This window comes from Mixophyes fleayi, chromosome 3 (assembly GCF_038048845.1).
Source record: "Mixophyes fleayi isolate aMixFle1 chromosome 3, aMixFle1.hap1, whole genome shotgun sequence".
NCBI classification, from domain to species: domain Eukaryota; kingdom Metazoa; phylum Chordata; class Amphibia; order Anura; family Limnodynastidae; genus Mixophyes; species Mixophyes fleayi.
In genome coordinates this window covers 151,585,827-151,607,348 of record NC_134404.1, presented here as the reverse complement: position 1 = coordinate 151,607,348, position 21,522 = coordinate 151,585,827, and the positions used below count along the sequence as shown (strand labels likewise).

At 40.8% G+C, this 21,522-nt stretch overlaps 1 protein-coding gene across 3 annotated transcripts in view; it reads right to left on the bottom strand.

The window, feature by feature from the left end:
* The window catches only part of ADGRB3 (adhesion G protein-coupled receptor B3), a 716,821-nt gene that overhangs the window by 267,683 nt on the left and 427,616 nt on the right, over positions 1–21,522 (bottom strand). For all 3 annotated transcript variants that reach the window (XM_075202577.1, XM_075202578.1, XM_075202579.1), the window contains 2 exons: positions 21,103–21,249; positions 18,591–18,666 (listed from right to left, as the gene is read on the bottom strand). In XM_075202577.1, the coding sequence (XP_075058678.1) occupies positions 18,591–18,666; positions 21,103–21,249 (223 nt within the window). The remainder of the gene's footprint in view (positions 1–18,590; positions 18,667–21,102; positions 21,250–21,522) is intronic.

Here is a 21,522-nt window from a genome sequence, read left to right as displayed (position 1 = left end):
CAGTCTATAACGGCTGAATTTTTGGGTATTTTATACAAGTGGAGGGGGGCCTAGAGAGACCGAAACCAAACTGGCTTTCTCCATTTCAATTAATATTGTACAGGCTATAACGGCTGAATTTTTTGGTATTTTCTACAAGTGGAGGGGGGCCTAGAGAGACAGAAACCAAACTGACTTCGTCCATTTCTTTACATATTTAAGTATAAGTGTAGGGTGTAATATACATCCAAAGACGATGGCTGCATTGCCAATATTCATAGATGGAGAGGAAGACAATCTGGTTTGTGTGTCGAATTAATGAAGGTCTACCAGGAATTAAACTGTTTTTTGGATAATTTATTAGCTTTACAATTACATTACTTATCCAAAAAACAGATGGAGCACTAAATTTGGTTATTTTAGGCCCAAAAACATTGATTTTTAAACAAAATAGCAAAACAAAACCACACAAAACCAAAACACGCAATGACAGTTTGGCAAAACCAAAACACGACGGTAATCCAGATCCAAAACCAAAACCAAAACACAGGGGTCAGTGAGCATCTCTAATACAAACTGACTTAGATAGATATCATTTTGAACTATTATATTATTTGAGAAAAACAGCGCTTTTGCTGTCAGACTATTATCAGCAGAATCCAAAAAACAAACAGATTTCTTTATTTTAAACTTCAAAATTTTTCTAGTGAAAGTAATTTTGTGTGGGGCAGTGACAAGTGAAATAATTTAGAAAAAACTGGGTGTTTGCATGTGAGATTCAACAACAGTTGCACACATCCCAAAAAAAGGCTATATATTATTATATTCTAAGCTTTTCTATTTTTCAATACATTTATATTTTAGAAGGGTCATTCTGTGCAATATATATTTATAGAAGGTTGTTTATGAGGATCAGCACGCAGCTGGACCCCCCAAAAAACACTATATATTCTTATCTTTTCTATTTTTCAAACTATTCAATTCTATCTAATTTGCTGTCACTGTATAAATAAATGAGGATGTTGAGAGATGAAGGTGGCCTGCACCTCTAAAACAAAAATGCAAAACTTAAGCACACACCACATTGCCAGAGTATTAATCGGTTGACAAGAGCATGGCTTTCAATAGCTTGCCGCTAGGTAAATTAATGAGGATGCTGAAAGCTGAATGTGGCCTGCACCCCTACTATAAAAATTGAAATATTAGGCACACAATATATTGACAGAGTACTCATCAGTTGCAAAGAGCATGGCTTTCAATACCTTGTTTTACTTATATGCTCTGTGCCATAATGCTGCCTTTCTGAATCAAACCAATGGATTGTATATATTTATGGAGAGGGAAGGAGGAAAAATCAATCTCCCGTAAGCTTCGTCCAACTCCGGGGTAAAGTGGACTGCCCGAGACTTCCAGAGGTGGCGGTCACCAAGACCCATATATATCAATATGGAATGTATGTAAATTGTATTTATATGTTCTATTAGTGACGTGTAAGAAATATGTAAATGAGACAGTTCAGATAGACCAATAGTCGCCCTTCCCACACATGCAAGTATGTATAATACTTACATTGATGCAGATTTGGTAGCCCAAAACATGTCTTGACAATGCAATTAAAAGTCCACATTCTGAGAAATGAACAGGACAGATTTTGAACCTGGCAAAGAATACATATATAGATGGAGATATGATGGATGATGATTTATGCTATGTGATGAAGTTAGAGAATGATAAAGTATGGTTAATTATTTTTAGAACTGAATTGGAGACAGCAAATGCACCAGCAGCAGATTTACAAAATCCTTCATTAAGATAACAGTGGATAACTACGGACAGTGGCATTAGTAGACATTTAAAAGATGATGAGAGGACATGATGTTAAATGGTGCAAGTAAAGATGGCACTGTCCTTGGAGTGAGGTACAGCTGTGCCATAATACTGCCCCTCTGAAGCAAACCAGGGGACAAAAAATCATTGGCCCGAGGTAAGTTTCATCCACCCTCAGGGTGACGGGGACTGCCTGAGACTTGCAGCGGAGGCAGTCCCAGAAAAAGGGTGTACTCATTCTAAAGCCAGGGCAACCAAGACACCTTACACTGCTGCTGCGTCCTGGCTAATGACAGGCAGCCAGGGCACGTGGCAGTAATTTAATTATTGCTGCCTCTCGAGTGGACGTGGGGGTATGCTCTTGGCTCCATTTCTCCTATCTCCATGCTACCGATTCATTCTCATAAGCTTTTACAACATTGAGTTAAGTCCTTGGGGCATCCGAGTACCTGTGAGTGATTCCAAGTCTACGGGAAAGGCGGCTGCTATAGGTGAAGACTGCTCCTGCTAGTTCTAAAAGCTTATGACAGCTACTAGGAAGCTGTAACATCGTAAAGCATTATATCCTGGGACCAGTGGTGCAATAGCAATCTGATCTTCCACTGTTTGGTTTTGATGTTAGTTGTTAGCTGACTCGCGTTCCTCTCTTCACCATTTTTGTTTAAATAAAAACTGTGACTTTACCAAATTTACATTGGTGTCCTTATTTATTAATTCAACTACAGTAATAGTAAATCAAAACATGTGAAGGAGGTTTGGGTGCAATGAAACAGAGATATCAACACTATTCAGTTTATTATTTCTTGAATTGAATCAGAGAAAGCAAATGCAATGATGTCAAACTTACAAAATCCCTCATTAAGACTGCTCGCTGCAACTTTGGCGAACATTGGTGAAAATTGGGATCATTAGAAAATAGACTGTAAATTACTGGAAATTAATGCTAATGCTATACATAGTAATATATGAGCAAAATCAGCTCAAAATGAAATTATTTTACCTATTTTTCACAATTTTCAATTAAATCCAGATACAAAAACTTTCCTGTTTGTTCAACAAAACCGGTAGCAAAGCTGAAACACGAAGTTGGGTTAGAACCGAAACACGATGGTCAGCGCACATCTCTAATATATAAATATATATATGTGTGAATGATGTGGAAATTTAGAAGTGCTGGTATGGAGATGTAAATAGAAATGGCCCCCAGAAGCTTTATGGCTTTTGATAGTGTAAAATTAATTTTAGATGCTGTTTAATGCTATATAGTGTGGTGCCGGTGACACGAGCAGGCTACACATGTGCTTTGGATGCCTGTCCTGCAAACAGAGAGCTACATCTACCAGCATGCAGTAGGAAGGAGCAGCTTCTGAAGGATCAGTTACAAATGACGGAATTCTGAGGGTGACTCAGGGAGACACACATCCTGAGGGAGTCCTCTGCAGCAAGACAACTGAGAGCTGAACAGAGAGGAGCCATCTTGGATGCAGATACTGGAGACTAGTGGAGATAAGTAACTAGAGATGAGCTCACTCGGATTTTGTGAATCCGAGCCCACCCGAACCTATCCGATCCGAGTCGGATCCGAGACAGATCTGGGTATTGGCACCAATTGAAAACTTGAAACCGAGGCTGTGAGTCATAATCCCGCTGTCGGATCTTGCGATACTCGGATCCTATAAATTCCCCACTAGTCGCCGCCATCTTCACTCGGGCATTGATCAGGGTAGAGGGAGGGTGTGTTAGGTGGTCCTCTATCCTGGTAGATCTCGTGCTGTGCTGTTTAGTTCTGTGCTGTGCTGTTTAGTTCTGTGCTGTGCTGTGCTGTGCTGTGTTCTGCAGTATCAGTCCAGTGGTGCTGTGTGCTGTGCTCTGTCAATTTTGAGTTCAGTGGTGCTGCTGGGTCCTGTGCTGTGTCCTGTTCAGTCCAGTGGTCCTGTGTCCTGTGCTTCTAAGGGCATAGTTATTTCCCCATTATTCCCAAGTGTTTAAAAAATTAAAAAAAGTTATACAAAAAAATAATTTAAAAAAAAATTAGTTACAACAAAATTTGCAAAACCAGTCCTGCAGTATAAGTCCATTGGTATTGTCTGCAATATTACCAGGTTCACACATTCTGCAGTATCTTGTGCTACATATAATGGAGACCAAAAATTTGGAGGATAAAGTAGGGAAAGATCCAGACCTACTTCCTCCTAATGCTGAAACTGCTGCCACTAGTCATGACATAGACGATGAAATGCCATCAACATCGTCTGGCAAGCCCGATGCCCAATCTCCTAGTACAGTGCATGTAAAATCCAAAAAGCCCAAGTTCTCAAAAAAAAGCAAAAAGAGAAACTTAAAATCATCTGAGGAGAAACGTAAAGTTGGCAATATGCCATTTATGACACGTAGTGGCAAGGAACGGCTTAGGCCCTGGCCCGTGTTCATGACTAGTGGTCCATCATCACCCAAGGATCTTAGCCCTCCTCCTCCCCACCCCTCTAAAAAATTGAAGAGAGTTATGCTGTCAGCAACAAAACAGCAAACAACTCTGCCTTCTAAAGAGAAATTATCACAAATCCCCAAGGCGAGTCCAAGGGTGTTGGTGGTTGTCAAGCCTGACCTTCCCATCACTGTATGGGAAGAGGTGGCTTGGGAGGAGGCTATTGATGATGTAGCTGGCACTGTGGAGGAACTTGTTGATGTGGTTATTGTAAATGAGGCACCAGGGGGGGAAACAGCTAGTGTCCATGGGATGAAAAAGCCCATTGTCATGCCTGGTCAGAAGACCAAAAAATGCACCTCTTCGGTCTGGAGTTATTTTTATCCAAATCCGGACAACCAATGTATGGCCATATGTAGCTTATGTAAATCTCAAATAAGCAGGGGTAAGGATCTTGCCCACCTAGGGACATCCTCCCTTATACGTCACCTGAATAACCTTCATAGTTCAGTGGTTAGTTCAGGAACTGGGGCTAGGACCGTCATCGGTACAGGGACACCTAAATCCCGTGGTCCAGTTGGATACACACCAGCAACACCCTCCTTGTCAACTTCCTCCACAATCTCCGTCAGATTGAGTCCTGCAGCCCAAGTCAGCAGCCAGACTGAGTCCTCTCCAATACGGGATTCATCCGAGGAATCCTGCAGCGGTACGCCTACTACTGCCACTGCTGCTGTTGCCGCTGGTAGTCGGTCATCTTCCCAGAGGGGAAGTCGTAAGACTGCTAAGTCTTTCACAAAACAATTGACCGTCCAACAGTCGTTTGCCATGACCACAAAATACGATAGTAGTCACCCTATTGCAAAGCGTATAACTGCGGCTGTAACTGCAATGTTGGTGTTAGACGTGCGCCCGGTGTCCGCCATCAGTGGAGTGGGATTTAGAGGGTTGATGGAGGTATTGTGTCCCCGGTACCAAATCCCGTCGAGATTCCACTTCAATAGGCAGGCGATACCAAAAATGTACAGAGAAGTACGATCAAGTGTCCTCAGTGCTCTGAAAAATGCGGTTGTACCCACTGTCCACTTAACCACGGACATGTGGACAAGTGGTTCTGGGCAAACGAAGGACTATATGACTGTGACAGCCCACTGGGTAGATGCATCGCCTTCCGCAGCAACAGCTGCATCAGTGGCAGCATCTACAAAATGCATGCTCGTGCAAAGGCAGGCAACATTGTGTATTACAGGCTTTAATAAGAGGCACAATGCTGACAACATATTAGAGAAACTGAGGGAAATTATCTCCCAGTGGCTTACCCCACTTAGACTCTCATAGGGATTTTTGGTGTCAGACAATGCCAGTAACATTGTGCGGGCATTAAATATGGGCAATTTCCAGCACGTCCCATGTTTTGCACACACCATTTATTTGGTGGTGCAGCATTACCTCAAGAGTGACAGGGGTGTGCAGGAGATGCTTGCGGTGGCGCGCAAAATTGCTGGACACTTTCGGCATTCAGCCAGTGCCTACCGCAGACTAGAGGCACATCAAAACAGCATGAACCTGCCCTGCCATCACCTCAAACAAGAGGTTGTGACGCGCTGGAACTCCACCCTCTATATGCTGCAGAGGATGGAGGAGCAGCAAAAGGCCATTCAGGCCTACACAGCCACCTACGACATAGGCAAAGGAGTGGGGATGTGCCTGAGTCAAGCGCAGTGGAGACTGATTTCCGTGTTGTGCAAGGTTCTCCAGTCGTTTGAACTTGCCACACGAGAAGTCAGTTCCGACACTGCCAGCTTGAGTCAGGTCATTCCCCTGATCAGGCTTTTGCAGAAGCAGCTGGAGAAAGTGAGGGAGGAGCTGGTAAAGCATTGCGATCCAACAAAGCATGTAGCTCTTGTGAATGAAGCCCTTCGTATGCTTTGCCAGGATCCGAGGGTGGTCACTCTTTTATAGTCAGAGGAATACATTCTGGCCACCGTGCTCGATCCTCGGTTTAAAGCGTATGTTGTGTCTCTGTTTCCGGCAGACACAAGTCTACAGCGGTGCAAAGACCTTCTGGTCAGGAGATTGTCCTCTGAAGAGGACCGTGACATGCCAACAGCTCCACCCCCATTTTCTTCCACATCTATGGCTGCAAGGAAAATGCTCAGTTTTCCTAAAAGAGGCGCTGGCGGGGATGCTGATAACATCTGGTCCGGACTGAAGGACCTGCCAACCATTGCAGACATGTCTACTGTCGCTGCATTGGATGCTGTCACAACTAAATAAATGGTGGAGGATTATTTTGCTGACACCATCCAAATAGACATGTCAGACAGTCCATATTGTTACTGACAGGAAAAAAAGGCAGTTTGGAAGCCCCTGTACAAACTGGCTCTATTTTACCTGAGTTGTCCCCCCTCCAGTGTGTACTCGGAAAGAGTTTTTAGTGCAGCGGGGAACCTGGTCAGTGAGCGGCGAAGGAGGTTGCTTCATCACAACGTTGAAAAAATGATGTTTATAAAAATGAATAATCAATTCCTCAATGAAGTACAGCACTGCCCTCCAGATAGTACAGAGGGACCTGTGGTTGTGGAGTCCAGCGGGGATGAATTGATAATGTGTGAGGAGGAGGAAGTACACACTGTAGGGGGAGAGGAATCAGAGGTTGAGGTTGAGGATGAGGACGACAGCTTTCCTCAGTAGAGCCTGTTTAGTTTGTACAGGGAGAGATGAATTGTTATTTTGTTGTGGGGGCCCAAACAAACCAATCATTTCAGCCACAGTTGTTTGGTAGGCCCTGTCGCTGAAATGATTGGTTTGTTAAAGTGTGCATGTCCTATTTCAACAACATATCCCAAGGACAATTCCATCTTGCAACTATTTTTTTGGCATTATGTGACCATTCAACAGTCGTTTGCCATGTTCAAAAAGTAAAAGAAAATGTCAACAAATTACAAAAATTTAATCAAAAGTTAAATGCCCTGTCATTATTTAAAACAGGAGGGTTTGACGTGCTAGAATTAGTGTAGTGTTAATATGTTATAAACACTACACTTGGAACTTGAAGGAGGTATTGTGGGCCAGGTATCAAATTTAGTACCGGGGCCACCCCACTACACAGTCCAGATTTTTTTTGGGGGAAATTCAGACCCGTGGAGGGTTTTTTATTAATTATATTGTGGTGACCACTCCTCTACGCAGTCCAGATACATTTATTGGTGCGATTCATACAAGTTCAGGGTTTTTAAATTATATTGTGGTGACCCAATCCTCTACGCAGTCCAGGTACATTTTTTGGTGCGATTAAGACCAGTTGATGGTTTTCTTATTATATTGTGGTGACCCACTCCTCTACGCAGTCCAGGTACATTATTCGGTGCGATTCATACCAGTTGATGGTTTTCTTATTATATATATTGTGGTGACCCACTCCTCTACTCAGTCCAGGTACATTATTGGTGCGAATCATACAAGTTCAGGGTTTTTAATTTATATTGTGGTGACCCACTCCTCTACGCAGTCCAGGTACATTATTCGGTGCGAATGCGAATCATACAAATTCAGGGTTTTTAAATTATATTGTGGTGACCACTCCTCTATGCAGTCCAGGTACATTTTTTGGTGCGATTAAGACCAGTTGATGGTTTTCTTATTATATATATTGTGGTGACCAACTCCTCTACGCAGTCCAGGTACATTATTGGTGCGAATCATACAAGTTCAGGGTTTTTAATTTATATTGTGGTGACCCACTCCTCTATGCAGTCCAGGTACATTATTCGGTGCGATTCATACCAGTTGATGGTTTTCTTATTATATATATTGTGGTGACCCACTCCTCTATGCAGTCCAGGTACATTATTGGTGCGAATCATACAAGTTCAGGGTTTTTAATTTATATTGTGGTGACCCACTCCTCTACGCAGTCCAGGTACATTATTCGGTGCGATTCATACCAGTTGATGGTTTTCTTATTATATATATTGTGGTGACCCACTCCTCTACGCAGTCCAGGTACATTATTGGTGCGAATCATACAAGTTCAGGGTTTTTCATTTATATTGTGGTGACCCACTCCTCTACGCAGTCCAGGTACATTTTTTGGTGCGATTAAGACCAGTTGATGGTTTTCTTATTATATTGTGGGGACCACTCCACTACGCAGTCCAGAAAGATACCTCGTTGCAACGTTTTGGACTAATAACTATATTGTGAGGTGTTCAGAATACACGGTAAATTAGTGGAAATGCTTGTTATTGAATGTTATTGAGGTTAATAATAGCGTAGGAGTGAAAATAAGCCCAAAAACTTGATTTATGCTTTTTTCAAAAAAAATCTGAATCCAAAACCTTAAATCCGAACCAAAACCTTTCGGCAGGTGTTTTGCGAAACGAATCCGAACCCAAAACATCGCGGAAATCCGAATCCAAAACACAAAACACGAGACACCAAAAGTCGCCGGTGCACATCTCTATAAGTAACCCATGTTTAACTTATTATTGATTTACTGTGACTGAGTATTGTGTTACTAATCAGGTGGAAACAGATGGGAAGACCTAAAGAATATTGTATAATACCCTTTTGCAGGACTGTGATATAATAACAAGGGTGAAGTGTAGGGACAGATAGGAGACAGAGACTGAGTTTAAAACTAAGACAAACTGCACCAAACTCTTTGGCATTATCTGCTATCTTTGGGAAAGTCTACAACTGTGTGCTGGGTACCCAGCTTTTATTAAAGTGACTGTATGCTTATGTTTTCTGCATTTGTGCTAAATTGGAGGAAAGACGGACAATGGAGCATGTTTTATTGAATCACATGAGAAAGAGAAAAAGTGATCGTATTTGAACTGCCTATTAACAAAGACTGCATGATTGTATACATTATCTAATATTCAATTGCATGTGAATGATATATGTTAGCAAAGTTAAAGCAATTGTGATAGCTCAGTGTATGTTACTAGTGATAGTTATGATGTTTAGAGATATTACAAGACAGTCATTAGAAGGGATAGAGGTACGTCTTAGTGGTATAAAACTAGTGAGGTCTCTGTAAATTGTGTATTGGATATTAGTTAGTATTGTTCTCAAATTGCGCTTAGCCATAACAAAACAAATATATTTTTGATATAAAAAAATCTACAAAAACTTTAAGTGACAATGACTCACTAATAAATGTGCCAATGTGGATTCTAAAGACCAGCCTGGTGTAGTAATATTTCCTTTGTGTGTGCCTGTGGTCCAGTGTGGGGGGCGGAGGACTCCTTGGTCTTTCTCTAGGGTTGCTAACTCCAGAACACTATCCCATGAAGAGCCTACAGTACTTAGACCAAGGTGGAGGCACTGCGCAAAACTGAACTTAAGGTAAAGAGTCCATTTGCAGGCAGGACACACAAAGACAACTACACACACCCTAGCCATGGAAAAGGGGTGTTACAGTAGTATAATATAAAACATATTAAATGATGTAAGGCTTTCCTTGCTCTGTCCCTGCACCTCTCCCCCATGTCTTCTTTGTTACCCTTACTTTTCTTTATATCTTCCATGTTCCTACATTTCTCTATTTTTCTGTGTTTTCTCATCTCTTTCATATGTCTTCCATGTGTCCCTTCTCCTTTCCCTTATCCGCTTCCTATGTCTGTCCACACTGATCATGTACCCCTAACTTCATCTAAGTAACCACCTCTCTCACTCCCCACCTGCTCCTCTTTCTGCCTCATCACCTTCTTTTCTCTCCCTTTCTTACCCCACATGCCTCTCACTCCCTCCTTCCCTGACCCCCTGGTCCTATGTTTCTCTCTTTGCTCATTGTTTAGTGTTAAGAACATTATATCAGAAACGTCATGTAAATGTCTTATGTGTACTTTGCAGTTTATGCATTTCGATCTAATTATTTTTTTAAATTTAATATTTTTGCTAACAGGCAACGGAGAGTTAATATATATATATATATATATATATATATATATATATATACACATATATATATATATATATATATATACACATATATATATATATATATATATATATATATATATATATATATATATATAAATAAATGTATTACATTTTCCTGTCTGTGCTATGGCATAAATAAGTTCATTTTTGCTATGTGGGAAAACTAAGGGTATATTAAACACGTATAGGTGGGGCAATGCACATAAGTGTAAATTGTACATTTGAATGACTGGGTTGCTAGACTTCTCAGTTAAAGAAGAGCTGTGCATAATTGGTTAGTTCAACAGCAGCATAATGACTTAAGAAGTCACAAGAAGTACCGTATATACTCGAGTATAAGCCGAGGTTTCAGCACAATTTTTGTGCTGAAAAAGCCCCCCCTCGGCTTATAATCGAGTGATGCTTTAAGCCCACAATGCAGGGCCGTAAGGAGGGTGGTGCCTTCCTCCATAGCTTCAGCCCGCTTAAGGGCTGAAGAGAAAGTGAAGGAAAATATTAACGGAGAAGAGTTTGGTGCTTGCCGTTAGTGCCGCAGTGGAACGCATGTGCGTTCCACAGACAGGAAGCTCGGCACTTGCAATGCAAGTGCCGAACTTCCTGTCTGTGGAACGCACATGCGTTCCACTGCAGAGGTTAGTAAAAGATCTCTCTCTCTCTCTCATGCAGTTTGTATAACTCGAACTAATTCCTGCTCACATTTGAAAACGCTGAGTAGATAATGAAATGTATAGCTACATCTACCTATTTCCTGGACATCCTTAAACCGCTGATAATAGCAACATGTTTTCATGGGGACCTGCGACATAAGGCACATACGCTTCCCCACATGGCTTCTTCATGTCAGCCAGCATCATTGGTATAAATTTTTAAGCAGCATCTGCATTTTGTTCACTAGTACTGAAGTCCTTTGTTTATAAGCAGCCTTGTATGGAGCTCTAGAACATTTCTGTACAAGTGCAGATCATGAAGGTTACAGTTTTATTTCCTATAAATTGGTATTCTAAGTATTTGTTTACTCTGCCTGACTTGTCCTGAAGTTTTGGAGTTGTATGCTCTTCTGAATAGTGTACCACAGTGTCTTAAAAAGTGTTAGTGTTATTTGATGTTCGTGTCAGTCTCTCCTGCAAACACAGTGGAGGTGGATCAGCAGACAAGTTTTTTTTATTAAAGAAATTTACCAGTAGCTGCTGCATTTCCCACCCTAGGCTTATACTCGAGTCAATAAGTTTTCCCAGTTTTTTGTGGTAAAATTAGGTGCCTCGGCTTATATTCGGGTCGACTTATACTCGAGTATATACGGTAATAAGTAACTGGTACCTAAAACAAATGCATTTACATAGTCCCGTTTCTTTTCGAATATTTCCACCTATCTCAGCAGACATTTAGTAATGCACATCATTCAGATTTTAATGTTACATTACTTATATTAAAATAAATAATATGATAATCTTGATGAAAGGGTCTAGTGCTGGAAATATTAACTATATAATGGCATAAAAGTAAACCATTTATGGTAAGAGACATTGTGGGCAGGGGGTGCATGTGAGAGAAAAGCTGACAGACAGGAAGGGGTCATGTGAAAGAAAAGCTGTTTTGTAGCAGGCAAGTGTGAGAAATGAGCGTATTTATCACAGACATTTTGTTAGTGAAATTAAACACATTAAAGAAGTTCCCCACACTCCCACCAACTTACTTTGCTTCATGAGTGACCCACAGACTCTGACGTCACACAAAATGCCACTCAGACCTCCCCATATGCCACTCAGACCACCACACAAGCCACTCAGATTTTGTCATACTTCAGACTCTTGGCTCCCCTGGCTGAGGTCCCGCACACTTACCTGCCTGTCGCTGATCGCCACGGTCCTCTCCTGGCGACCGCTGTCTTGATTCTGGGTCTGCGCATGCACAGACTCGATCCTCTTATCTACTCAGCCTCCCATTCCTTGCCTAGTATTTTTAAAGCACCTGCTGTCAGTTTCCAATGCCTGTTCTTTGAGTCAGCAACTCTGCTTCTGCTAAGACATGGCTCCCTGTTCTCTCTTGTTGCTACTTGAAGCTCCACCATTATTAATATTATTATTATCATAGATTTGTAAGGCGCCAGAGTGCTACGCAGCACTGTACAGTAGGGAAGACAAGGACATACATAATACAGGATATATACGTAAAACAAGAACAGACAAGGAAGACAAAATAAATGGAGACATGAAACAAAGGATATGGAGGACCCTGTTCATTAGAGAGCTTACATTCTAAAGGGAAGAGGGCACAGCTGAAACAAGAGGAGCGAGTGTGGCTCAGAATGGAGATTGGGATAGTTGTGAAGGTGCATTAGTGTGAATAGTGTGATTGAGGATAAGGTCACCTCTAAAAAAGAGATGGGTTTTCAAAGCGCATCTCAAAATTTGAAGGCTGTGGGAAAGTCTGATTGAGGATGGTAAGGAATTCCATAAGTACGGAGCAGCACTGGAGAAGTCTTGTAGGCGGGAGTGAGAGGTGGTTATAAGAAACGAGACAAGGCGCAGGTCAGAGGTATATCTAAGAGGGTAGGAAGGAGAGTATTTTGATGAGATTTGAGATGTATGCAGGGTTGCTGTTGTTGAGGGCTTTGTAGGCAAGGGTGATTAATTTGAATTTGATTCTGGAGGACACAGGGAGCAATTGTAGAGATTTGCAATGTGGTGCAGCAGATGTGGAGTGGTGAGAGAGGAAAATCAGTCTTGCATCAGAATTTAGGATGGATTGAAGTGTGGATATATGGGTGTCAGGAATGTCAGATAGCAGGAGGTTGCAATAGTCAAGACGGGAGATGATGAGAGAATGGATAAAAGTTTTGGTAGCATGTTGAGTAAGAAAAGGGCGTATTCTGGCAATGTTTTTAAGGTGGAGTCAACAGGACTAGGAGAGAGATGTGAGGATGTGAGGAATAAAGCAGAGGGTGGAGTCAAGTGTGACACCAAGGCAGCGGGCTTGGAAGACTGAGGAAATTGTGGTGTTATTGACAGTGAGGGAGATTTCAGGGCAGGAGGGAAGCTAATAAGTTCTGTTTTGGACATGTTGAGCTTTAGGTAGTGTTGGGACATCCCTGTGGAGATAGCAGAAAGGCTACAAGAGATAGTATAGAAGGAGAGAGGTCAGAGAAAGAGATATAGATTGGGGTGTTATCAGCGTAGAGGTGGTATTGGAGGCCAAATGAGCGAATTAGTGCCCCGAGAGAAGAGGTGTACAATTAAAAAAGTAAAGGGCCAAGAACAGAGCCTTGTGGGACCCCAACATATAGTGGGAGTAAAGGTGAGGATGTGCTAGAGGTAGAAACATTAAAGGAGCGGTTCGATAGGTAGGAAGTGAACCAGAAAAGGACTATGTCACGAAGGCTAATGGAGTGAAAGGTATGTAGGAGAAGAGGGTAATCAACAGTATCAAATGCAGCAGAGAGGTCTAGGAGAATGAGTGTGGTGAAATTAACATTATAATTTGCAGTAAGTAGATCATGGGTTCATTTTGTGAGAGCAGTTTCAGTGGAATGTTGGGGACGGAAGCCTGATTGCAGAGAGTCGAGAATGTAATGAGAGGTGAGACAGGCGTTTGTACACTAATTGCTATAGTAGTTTGGAGGCAAAGGGGAGGAGAGAAATAGGGCGATAGTTGGAGAGAGGGGATGGATCGATAGATGGTTTCTTTAGAATAGGTGAGATGAGCGCATGTTTAAAGGAGGATGGAAATGTGCCAGTGGAAAGAGACAGGTTGAAGAGGTGAGTTAGAGGTGGGCATGCAGTGGAGGAGAAGGAGCGGAGTTGTTGGGAGGGAATAGGGTCGAGTGGACAGGTTGTAGGGTGAGATTATAAGATGAGTGCAGAGGCTTCATCTTCAGTTACTGGAGAGAATGAATAAAGGGTAGATTGGGGAGTGTAGGTAAAGGTGGGTGAAGTGAGTGGAATTTGGCATGAGGAAATTTCTTGTCGAATGGTGTCAATTTTGTCTTTGAAATAGATAACAAAATCATGGGCAGTGAGGGAGGAACGAGGAGGAGGTGCAGGTATGCAGAGAAGTGAGTTGAAGGTGGGAAAGAGGCAACGTGGGTTAGAAGACTGGGTGGTTATTGGAAATTTGAAGAATGTTTGTTTGGCAATTGAAAAGGCAGTGCTGTAAGATGAAAGGATGAAACTATAGTGGAGGAAATCGGGATAGGAACGAGATTTCCTCCAGTGGCGCTCTGCAGTGTGGGAGTACTTATGCAGGTAGCGGATCTGTTTGTTGTGCCATGGCTGGGATTTGGATTGTCGGAGACTATATGTAGCAGCTGGAGCTGCATCCATCCATCCAACCATCCCAGTGGTTATTCCTGTCCGCAGACTGTTGCACCAGTGCATCCAGCTCCACTATCCAAGTGGTTACTCCTGTCTCCAGACTATCGCAGCTTCCTTGCTGCCTTCTATTTTTTTACGATCTGTGTCTGGAGATCTCTCTTGGTTCAAATCCACTCTTTTCTTTTCCAGACAAGCAAGTTCTCCCAATAGGTCTTGCCTGGTACTCTCTCAAAGGGCCATGGCCTGCCATGCAGAGGCCACGAAGTCCAAACCTGCTTGTGGGTTCCCTGGTGAAAAGCATTTGCTTCGTTAGACTCCATGCCCCTGGGTAGAGTAGAGCCAAGCCAGGCAGACCTAGAGGATCTAACATCCTAGCTTCTGTGACATCTGTTTGCCACTCAGACTTACACACATGACCCTCATATCTCCTCCACATGCCGCTCACACCTTCCTACATGTCAGGCACATGTTCCCACACTTTCCAATACAGCTGGAGCCAACAGAGGAAGGAGGAAGAGCACATATTGCAGAATGCACTGAATTAATGCCTTCTTTTCTGATTTGGATGTGCTGCATGACCTTCCTACAGTGTGCAGAGGAGGTCACATGAAACGTAAGCCAGCTGCTCTATTCTTTATTTCAAAGCAGCGAATGCGGCAGATCGGGAGCAGCCAACTGGGGGCTTCAAGTGAAGGCTCAGTGGGCCCCCTGTTTCTTACCACAGGTCTAAAAGCAGCATTTTGACATATGCAGGTTAGTTTTAAGTGACACAGGACCCACAACCCAAGATCCAACTTTCTCTTTACATGTAACCTACTTTTACTTTTTCTGAAGTTCTGGGAAGGGGAGCTGGCTGGCTCTGCAGTTACATGGAAGAGGGCAAACCTGACACTGGTCTATAGCAACCTGACTCTGGTCTAGCTCTATTACTATATTATCGGATTAGCAAGGGAAAGCCAATTATAACATTCCTGCCTGCATTGGTATTGGTTAATCCTGGCTGTCACAAATCCAATGAAACTAAGCACAGCAAAGACTCATCTGCTGTAGAAAGGTGGGAAAAAAGGGCCTGTGACAAATGTCAGAATTGGGGTACCCTTCCCCGCCACTCCTTCCCAAGGAGGGCTTAACTGTGAGAGCCCAGCCTTGAGTGTAAAAAAAATGTTGTGTATAGCACCTACCTAATTTTTATATACTGCCCTTTTATACAATGTACATGCAGTTTGTTTCCAGTAGTGATTCCACATATATTGTGCCCAGCAATGACTGTATGTGTATTGTGCCCAGAATACTTACTATACCCAGAAGCACTCACATATATGATGTGCCCATCAGTACCCAGAGATATACTAAGCCCACGTACACATTGTGCCCACCAGAAACTGCACACATATTGTACTCAGCAGAGACACATACAAACACATATTGTCAACTCAATAATAATAATTCATTATGTATATATCTTTATTTATATTGTGACTTTCTCCCAATAAGACTCAAATCACTTTACATTGTTGCAACGGATGAAGCAGACATATTAGACACGCTCACCTGCTTCTAAGGAATCATTGACATCAGTCACCACCCTATTAGTGTGTATAGTGTGTACAATGTAAATTCCCTACCACACACATACACTAGGGTCCATTTTTGTCAGAAGCAAATTAACTTATCAGTTTATTTTTGGACAGTGTGGGACAAAATCCACACAGTCCAAAAGCAGTTTGTTCTTCAGTAGGTGTTCCTACTGAAGTGCAGAAACCAGACTTTTTGTGGAGCAAGATTATTCTAATGAGGCGAATGGGTTAGGGGGGTGCATTTTTAAGGGCTTTGCAAATGGACTAAAGATTTATACAAGCTCAGAGCTAGTGGTTTTCAGCTCTTGCTCTATACTCTTAATAGGGACTGTTTGTGTCTCTATTTTGCATGTTTGGGGTGAAAGCCCATTTTCAAGTCCCCTCCAAGAAATGTAATAAATTGTTTCAGAGGCACAATTGCCACTTGTTATAAAGGTAGTCAAAATATTCCATCAGTCTTATGAATAATATAATGTCCTAAATAAGGCTAAATCGGCAGAATTTCAGGTTAATCGACTGGAATGTTTATTTTATTGAAAGAGTTGACACTAAAGTGGTAGAATGCTGGATGATTATGTAAAATGTGCATCTTTACAATTTTGCACCTTTCTGCACACTTGGGCTCACTTTTAGGTTGTAGTGATCCATATTAGTATATAAATGATCTATGGGTATCTGAGAATTTGTGCTGGTGATATACTGTAAGGCAGCAATATTCTATATTTATAATTCTTTGAATGGCTTAAAAAAGTGCTTTTAACTCTCCATTTTCTTGAATTCTGCAGTTCTAAGGGAAAGTAAGATCTTACAGGAATTCCTTGTTTGAGAGTAGTATTTCCTCATAGATATGAAATTCCTGTATTTGACATCAGGCCTGAATTGCTTTCAGCCTTACTGTACCATGAATGCTGAGCAGTGCTGTGTGTACTCAGCCTGAAAGTATCCTGTGATAGAATGCAGGAAGCTCACTGAAGACAGCAACACTCGGGCAACTTGTTTAATTGATCCAATTTTTACCAGTATGCAATCTACAATGTACATAAGTTAAACTATTTACCACATTGTGTAGCTTTCTGATTTTCATCACGTGCAAAAGAAAATATCAGCACACTTGATCATCAAGTATAAGCAGTTTAATATATTTACAAACCAGCCCGTGTAGATGTAAAACCCTATACCAGGGAAGTGAGCGCATCTGATGTTAGATACAGTGTATTGATGCATGAAGTATATATGTTAGTGTAGGACAGACACATAGAGTCGGACGCAAAGTCCATTTAAGAAGTGTAGGAGTGGGAGTGTGCCGCAGTTTGGTAGGGTATTACGAGTGGCAAGCAACCCCAGCTGCGTCCCACTCTTAATACCATATCGAGCTGCGAGCAGTTCCTGCAGCTAGCTAACGCTTGCGCCACCTAATTCCTGCCGCACAGCTTTAGCCCTGTTTTAATGTGTGTTGCGTCTGCGTCTCACTGCGACTAGGATGTATTTACATGGTCACGCCTTCACAAATCCGTATTCCTCCCATTCTTGCGTAGTGAGTCGCAAGCTGTCGCAAGTGTTAATTGCGTCCAAGATGCAGGCGGATTTGGTGCTTTCTGCACATGCATGGTAATGTTTTTTTGTTGGATGCGCCTAAAATGGACTTTGCGTCTGACTGTAAATGAGGTCCATAATGAGGTGCCCTTAACGCTGGGATACAAACTTAAATTATTTGATCAAAATATGAACTAATGCCTTATGTTTTCACATTGCTAGATTCACACTGATATGCAGTGGTGAGGACAAGCACTGACAACATCTGTATTTTCTTATTGTATAATATATTGACAGCTCTTCTTTAAAATAAAATAAAAACTTTTTCACATCCATCCTTGCTCAATTATAAATGTGCAGATAATTACAATTATGGTAAAAATGCCATTGCAAAACAGCAGAAAAATCAAACCAGTGACCTCTATTGATACTAGTTCTGATATTACTTTTTATCTATTAATTGTCAGACTTTATCCCTGAAACAACAGTAGTAGGATAATTACCTTTATATTTACATTTAACAATGACCATAGCATTAAAAAATATGTATAAATAACACATTCTGCGCAGATTAGAAAGCAGCTATAAATGGTTACATTGTAAATATACTTCTTCATTGAAAACATACAGGTTGCTAAGTATAGCTAGAAAAGCAAAGTACAGTAAGCACCACAGCCTGCCACCCAGTGGCCGACCACTGAAGAACACTCATTTAAGAAATCATTAATAAAGGAAAATTTCACCACTACATTTGAGATCAAGTCTATGTGATATGCAGACCCTGTTTATTTTCGCTTACAGTGGAGCAGAGGTATGTTAACTACCCCACTGCTGCTAATCGTTATCTTCAATCATTAACAATTTGTGATTCAGCAGTTACAAAAGAAGGGCTGACAATTAATCATCCCTCTATTAAAAAGACATAGTAATAGCTAAATATTAATCGAGAAGTTTGATAATAGTTAAACATTTAAATATAAAACTTACCGTAAAGTAGGTAAAAATAATCCTAAATTTTTATAGAATACAGCTCCAAGTACATATACTGTAGATTCATCAAGGTCTGGGAAAACAAAACAAAATTTTGCTTTAATGCCACTGTTACTTTATTCACATATTTTTATATTTTTTTTATACCAGATACTGAAAAATACAATTCAAAGGCTTGCAATATATACAGAGGGAGCACATTGTGATGAGACATATGCCAGGAAACAGCATCAATCACACAGCACTGTTCACACCTATCCCACCGCACTACTGCTAGCACACAGTGGGAAGGGTGGGGTTATTGTGGCACAATCTGTATCTCTACAGGGTTTTTGTGTCATTGCTCTCATTAGAACATTTACTAGTGATAATTACAAAAAATTTGTAAAAATGTATTTTGTTAATGCTTTTTTTTTATATTTCAGGTTTTTATGTACAATCCATGTGTTCCATACCATATGTTAAAGTATTCTGTGCTCATTTCATTTTATCTTTATATTCGTATTTCATCCTTCATGTTGAAGGCTCATGATAATAACTTATTTTGCAGAAAGGACAGTAATCCAACATTGATTTTCACACTATTACTGATGTAATAGGTGTTACTGACTTTGATGGAGGACAGAGCACTACAGTCCCTAACATGTCATGTTTACCGCATTTGATTATGACATACTTTTTTGCATTTTAAATACTCAATAAATATTAGACAATAAATCCTAGGCAATAAAAAATGGATGATCGACCACCTACATAAATATAAAGTTTATTAAGGAAGTGGACAATAATGCTTTAAATATTGCTTTAATCCATAGAACCCAATCAAGCGCTAAGGGAACAAAGGCTATTTGTCATAGTGATATTCAGGTATGGATTCTCCAGAATGCTTGGGACTTGGGATTTTCCAGAAGGGGTGTTTCCTTAATTTGAAGCACCAAGCCTGAAATATGCTGAAATTACATTTAAAATGACATCTGACTTTCCCCAAACTGCCCTTGACCTTCACCTCCTTATTAACTTATTTACCAGAGCTTGTCATGGTAACTGTAGGAGGAGACACTAGCTAGCAGCTGCTGATTGGCTGATTATGTCTTAACTCCTCCCACTAGTTGTGCTTAATTCATTAGTGAGTATAGCATACTACACTATAGTATATGAAGTTGGGACTGTCTATTCGCATTACCTAATTTACATTTACATTTTTACTGCATCAGGAAAGACTGTTCCGATTTTATTTTTAAAGGGAAAATAAGAGAAGTTTGTATTTATTTATACTTTATATGGTAAATGTAACTTTTACATTTATTAATTATACTGTATAGACACTTTTGTCTCTTGCATATATAACACTTCATTATTATGTAGTGTGTAAATAGAGTAATGTGACTTTAGTTTTGGAGATGGGCTTGATATGAGCAGTAAATGCTAGAGTCTGATTGGTTGCTATAGGCAACATCTCCACCTTTTCATATCCGCAGTTTAGTAAATATACCCCTAAATGAGCCCCTTGGTGATCATGTCTGTGTATATGACATTATCAAGCATCAATTATGAATTGTTTATTCTTTTTGTTTATTTGAACTTTCTCAATAAAATATCCCATAGCTGTATATAAAAACCACAAAACAAGACAATCTTATTGAAACATAAAAACATAAGCCATCTAACGAAATTTAATGAGAAATTTTAGTACCAAGGCATACAGGCATTTTGCTGCGGTAATTTTATGCCATATTCCCATATTGTTGCTATGTTCGATCTAGTAGCTGCTCCTTACAATGCTGGTCACAAAATCCCACACTGTTGTCATGGTTTTAAAAAAAGTAAACAATGTACAAACAATGTACAATAACAACATGAGTTTAATGCCTGACCATGGCCTTATCTGTGTGGAGTTTGTATGTTCTCCCCGTGTTTGCATGGGTTTCCTCCGGGTGCTCCGGTTTCCTCCCACACTCCAAAAACATACTAGGTTAATTGGCTGCTATCAAATTGACCCTAGTCTGTCTGTGCGTTTGTGTGTGTGTATATGTTAGGGAATTTAGACTGCAAGCTCCAATGGGGCAGGGATTGATGTGAATAAATTCTCTATACAGCGCTGAGGAATTAGTTGCGCTATATAAATAGCTGATGATGAAGTGTTTCTAGGCTCTAACTATCATTCTTCTAGCGTAAAAAAGTAGGGGGCATATTCAATTAGCTTCTGGGATCATGGCTACCTCCTTTCCAATACCGCTACACCCAAATTTCCCTTAGGGTTGCGAAGGGAAATCTGCGATATGGCGGTACCGTAATTGCACTTTACGCACGCGGCCGCGCGATGCCACACAATGCCACGCGATGCCACGATCTTGGAAGCTAATTAAATATACACCTAAATGGGCATCTATACGTTAAAATGCTTGTGTCTTCCCAATTAACGCATAAACAACTTTTATAAATGTCCCCGATATCTTTAAACCTCCCCCACAGACTCTTTCTTGTTTAAAAATGCATCAATGAATCATACCTGACGGCATAGGAGTAAAGATACTTTTTGGTATCACCACTTTGTCCTCAGAGTTTCTTGCCCAGTCTACCATTCCTTTTCTGCCTCTCATGGGAAAGGTGATATCGGTTAGCACTGATGACGCAGGCAGCTTTTGAATACTAGCCACTGAAACGGTATAATGAACACATTTTTATTCACTTTAAAATGCCATACAATAAATTATTTCCAGCTTAAATGCACCAGCAATGAACCTTACCATCCATCCGGCATCTAAAATGTTTATTTCACATTTTTTAAACAAATGCAATAAATAGTACAAATATTCCATAATTCTCCTATTTATCTAGATTAAATATATTGGGTTATGTGTGCATGTCGTATACACTTGAATGAAAATATTAACCATGACTATAAAAAAGCTTAGGGTTATATTAAAGA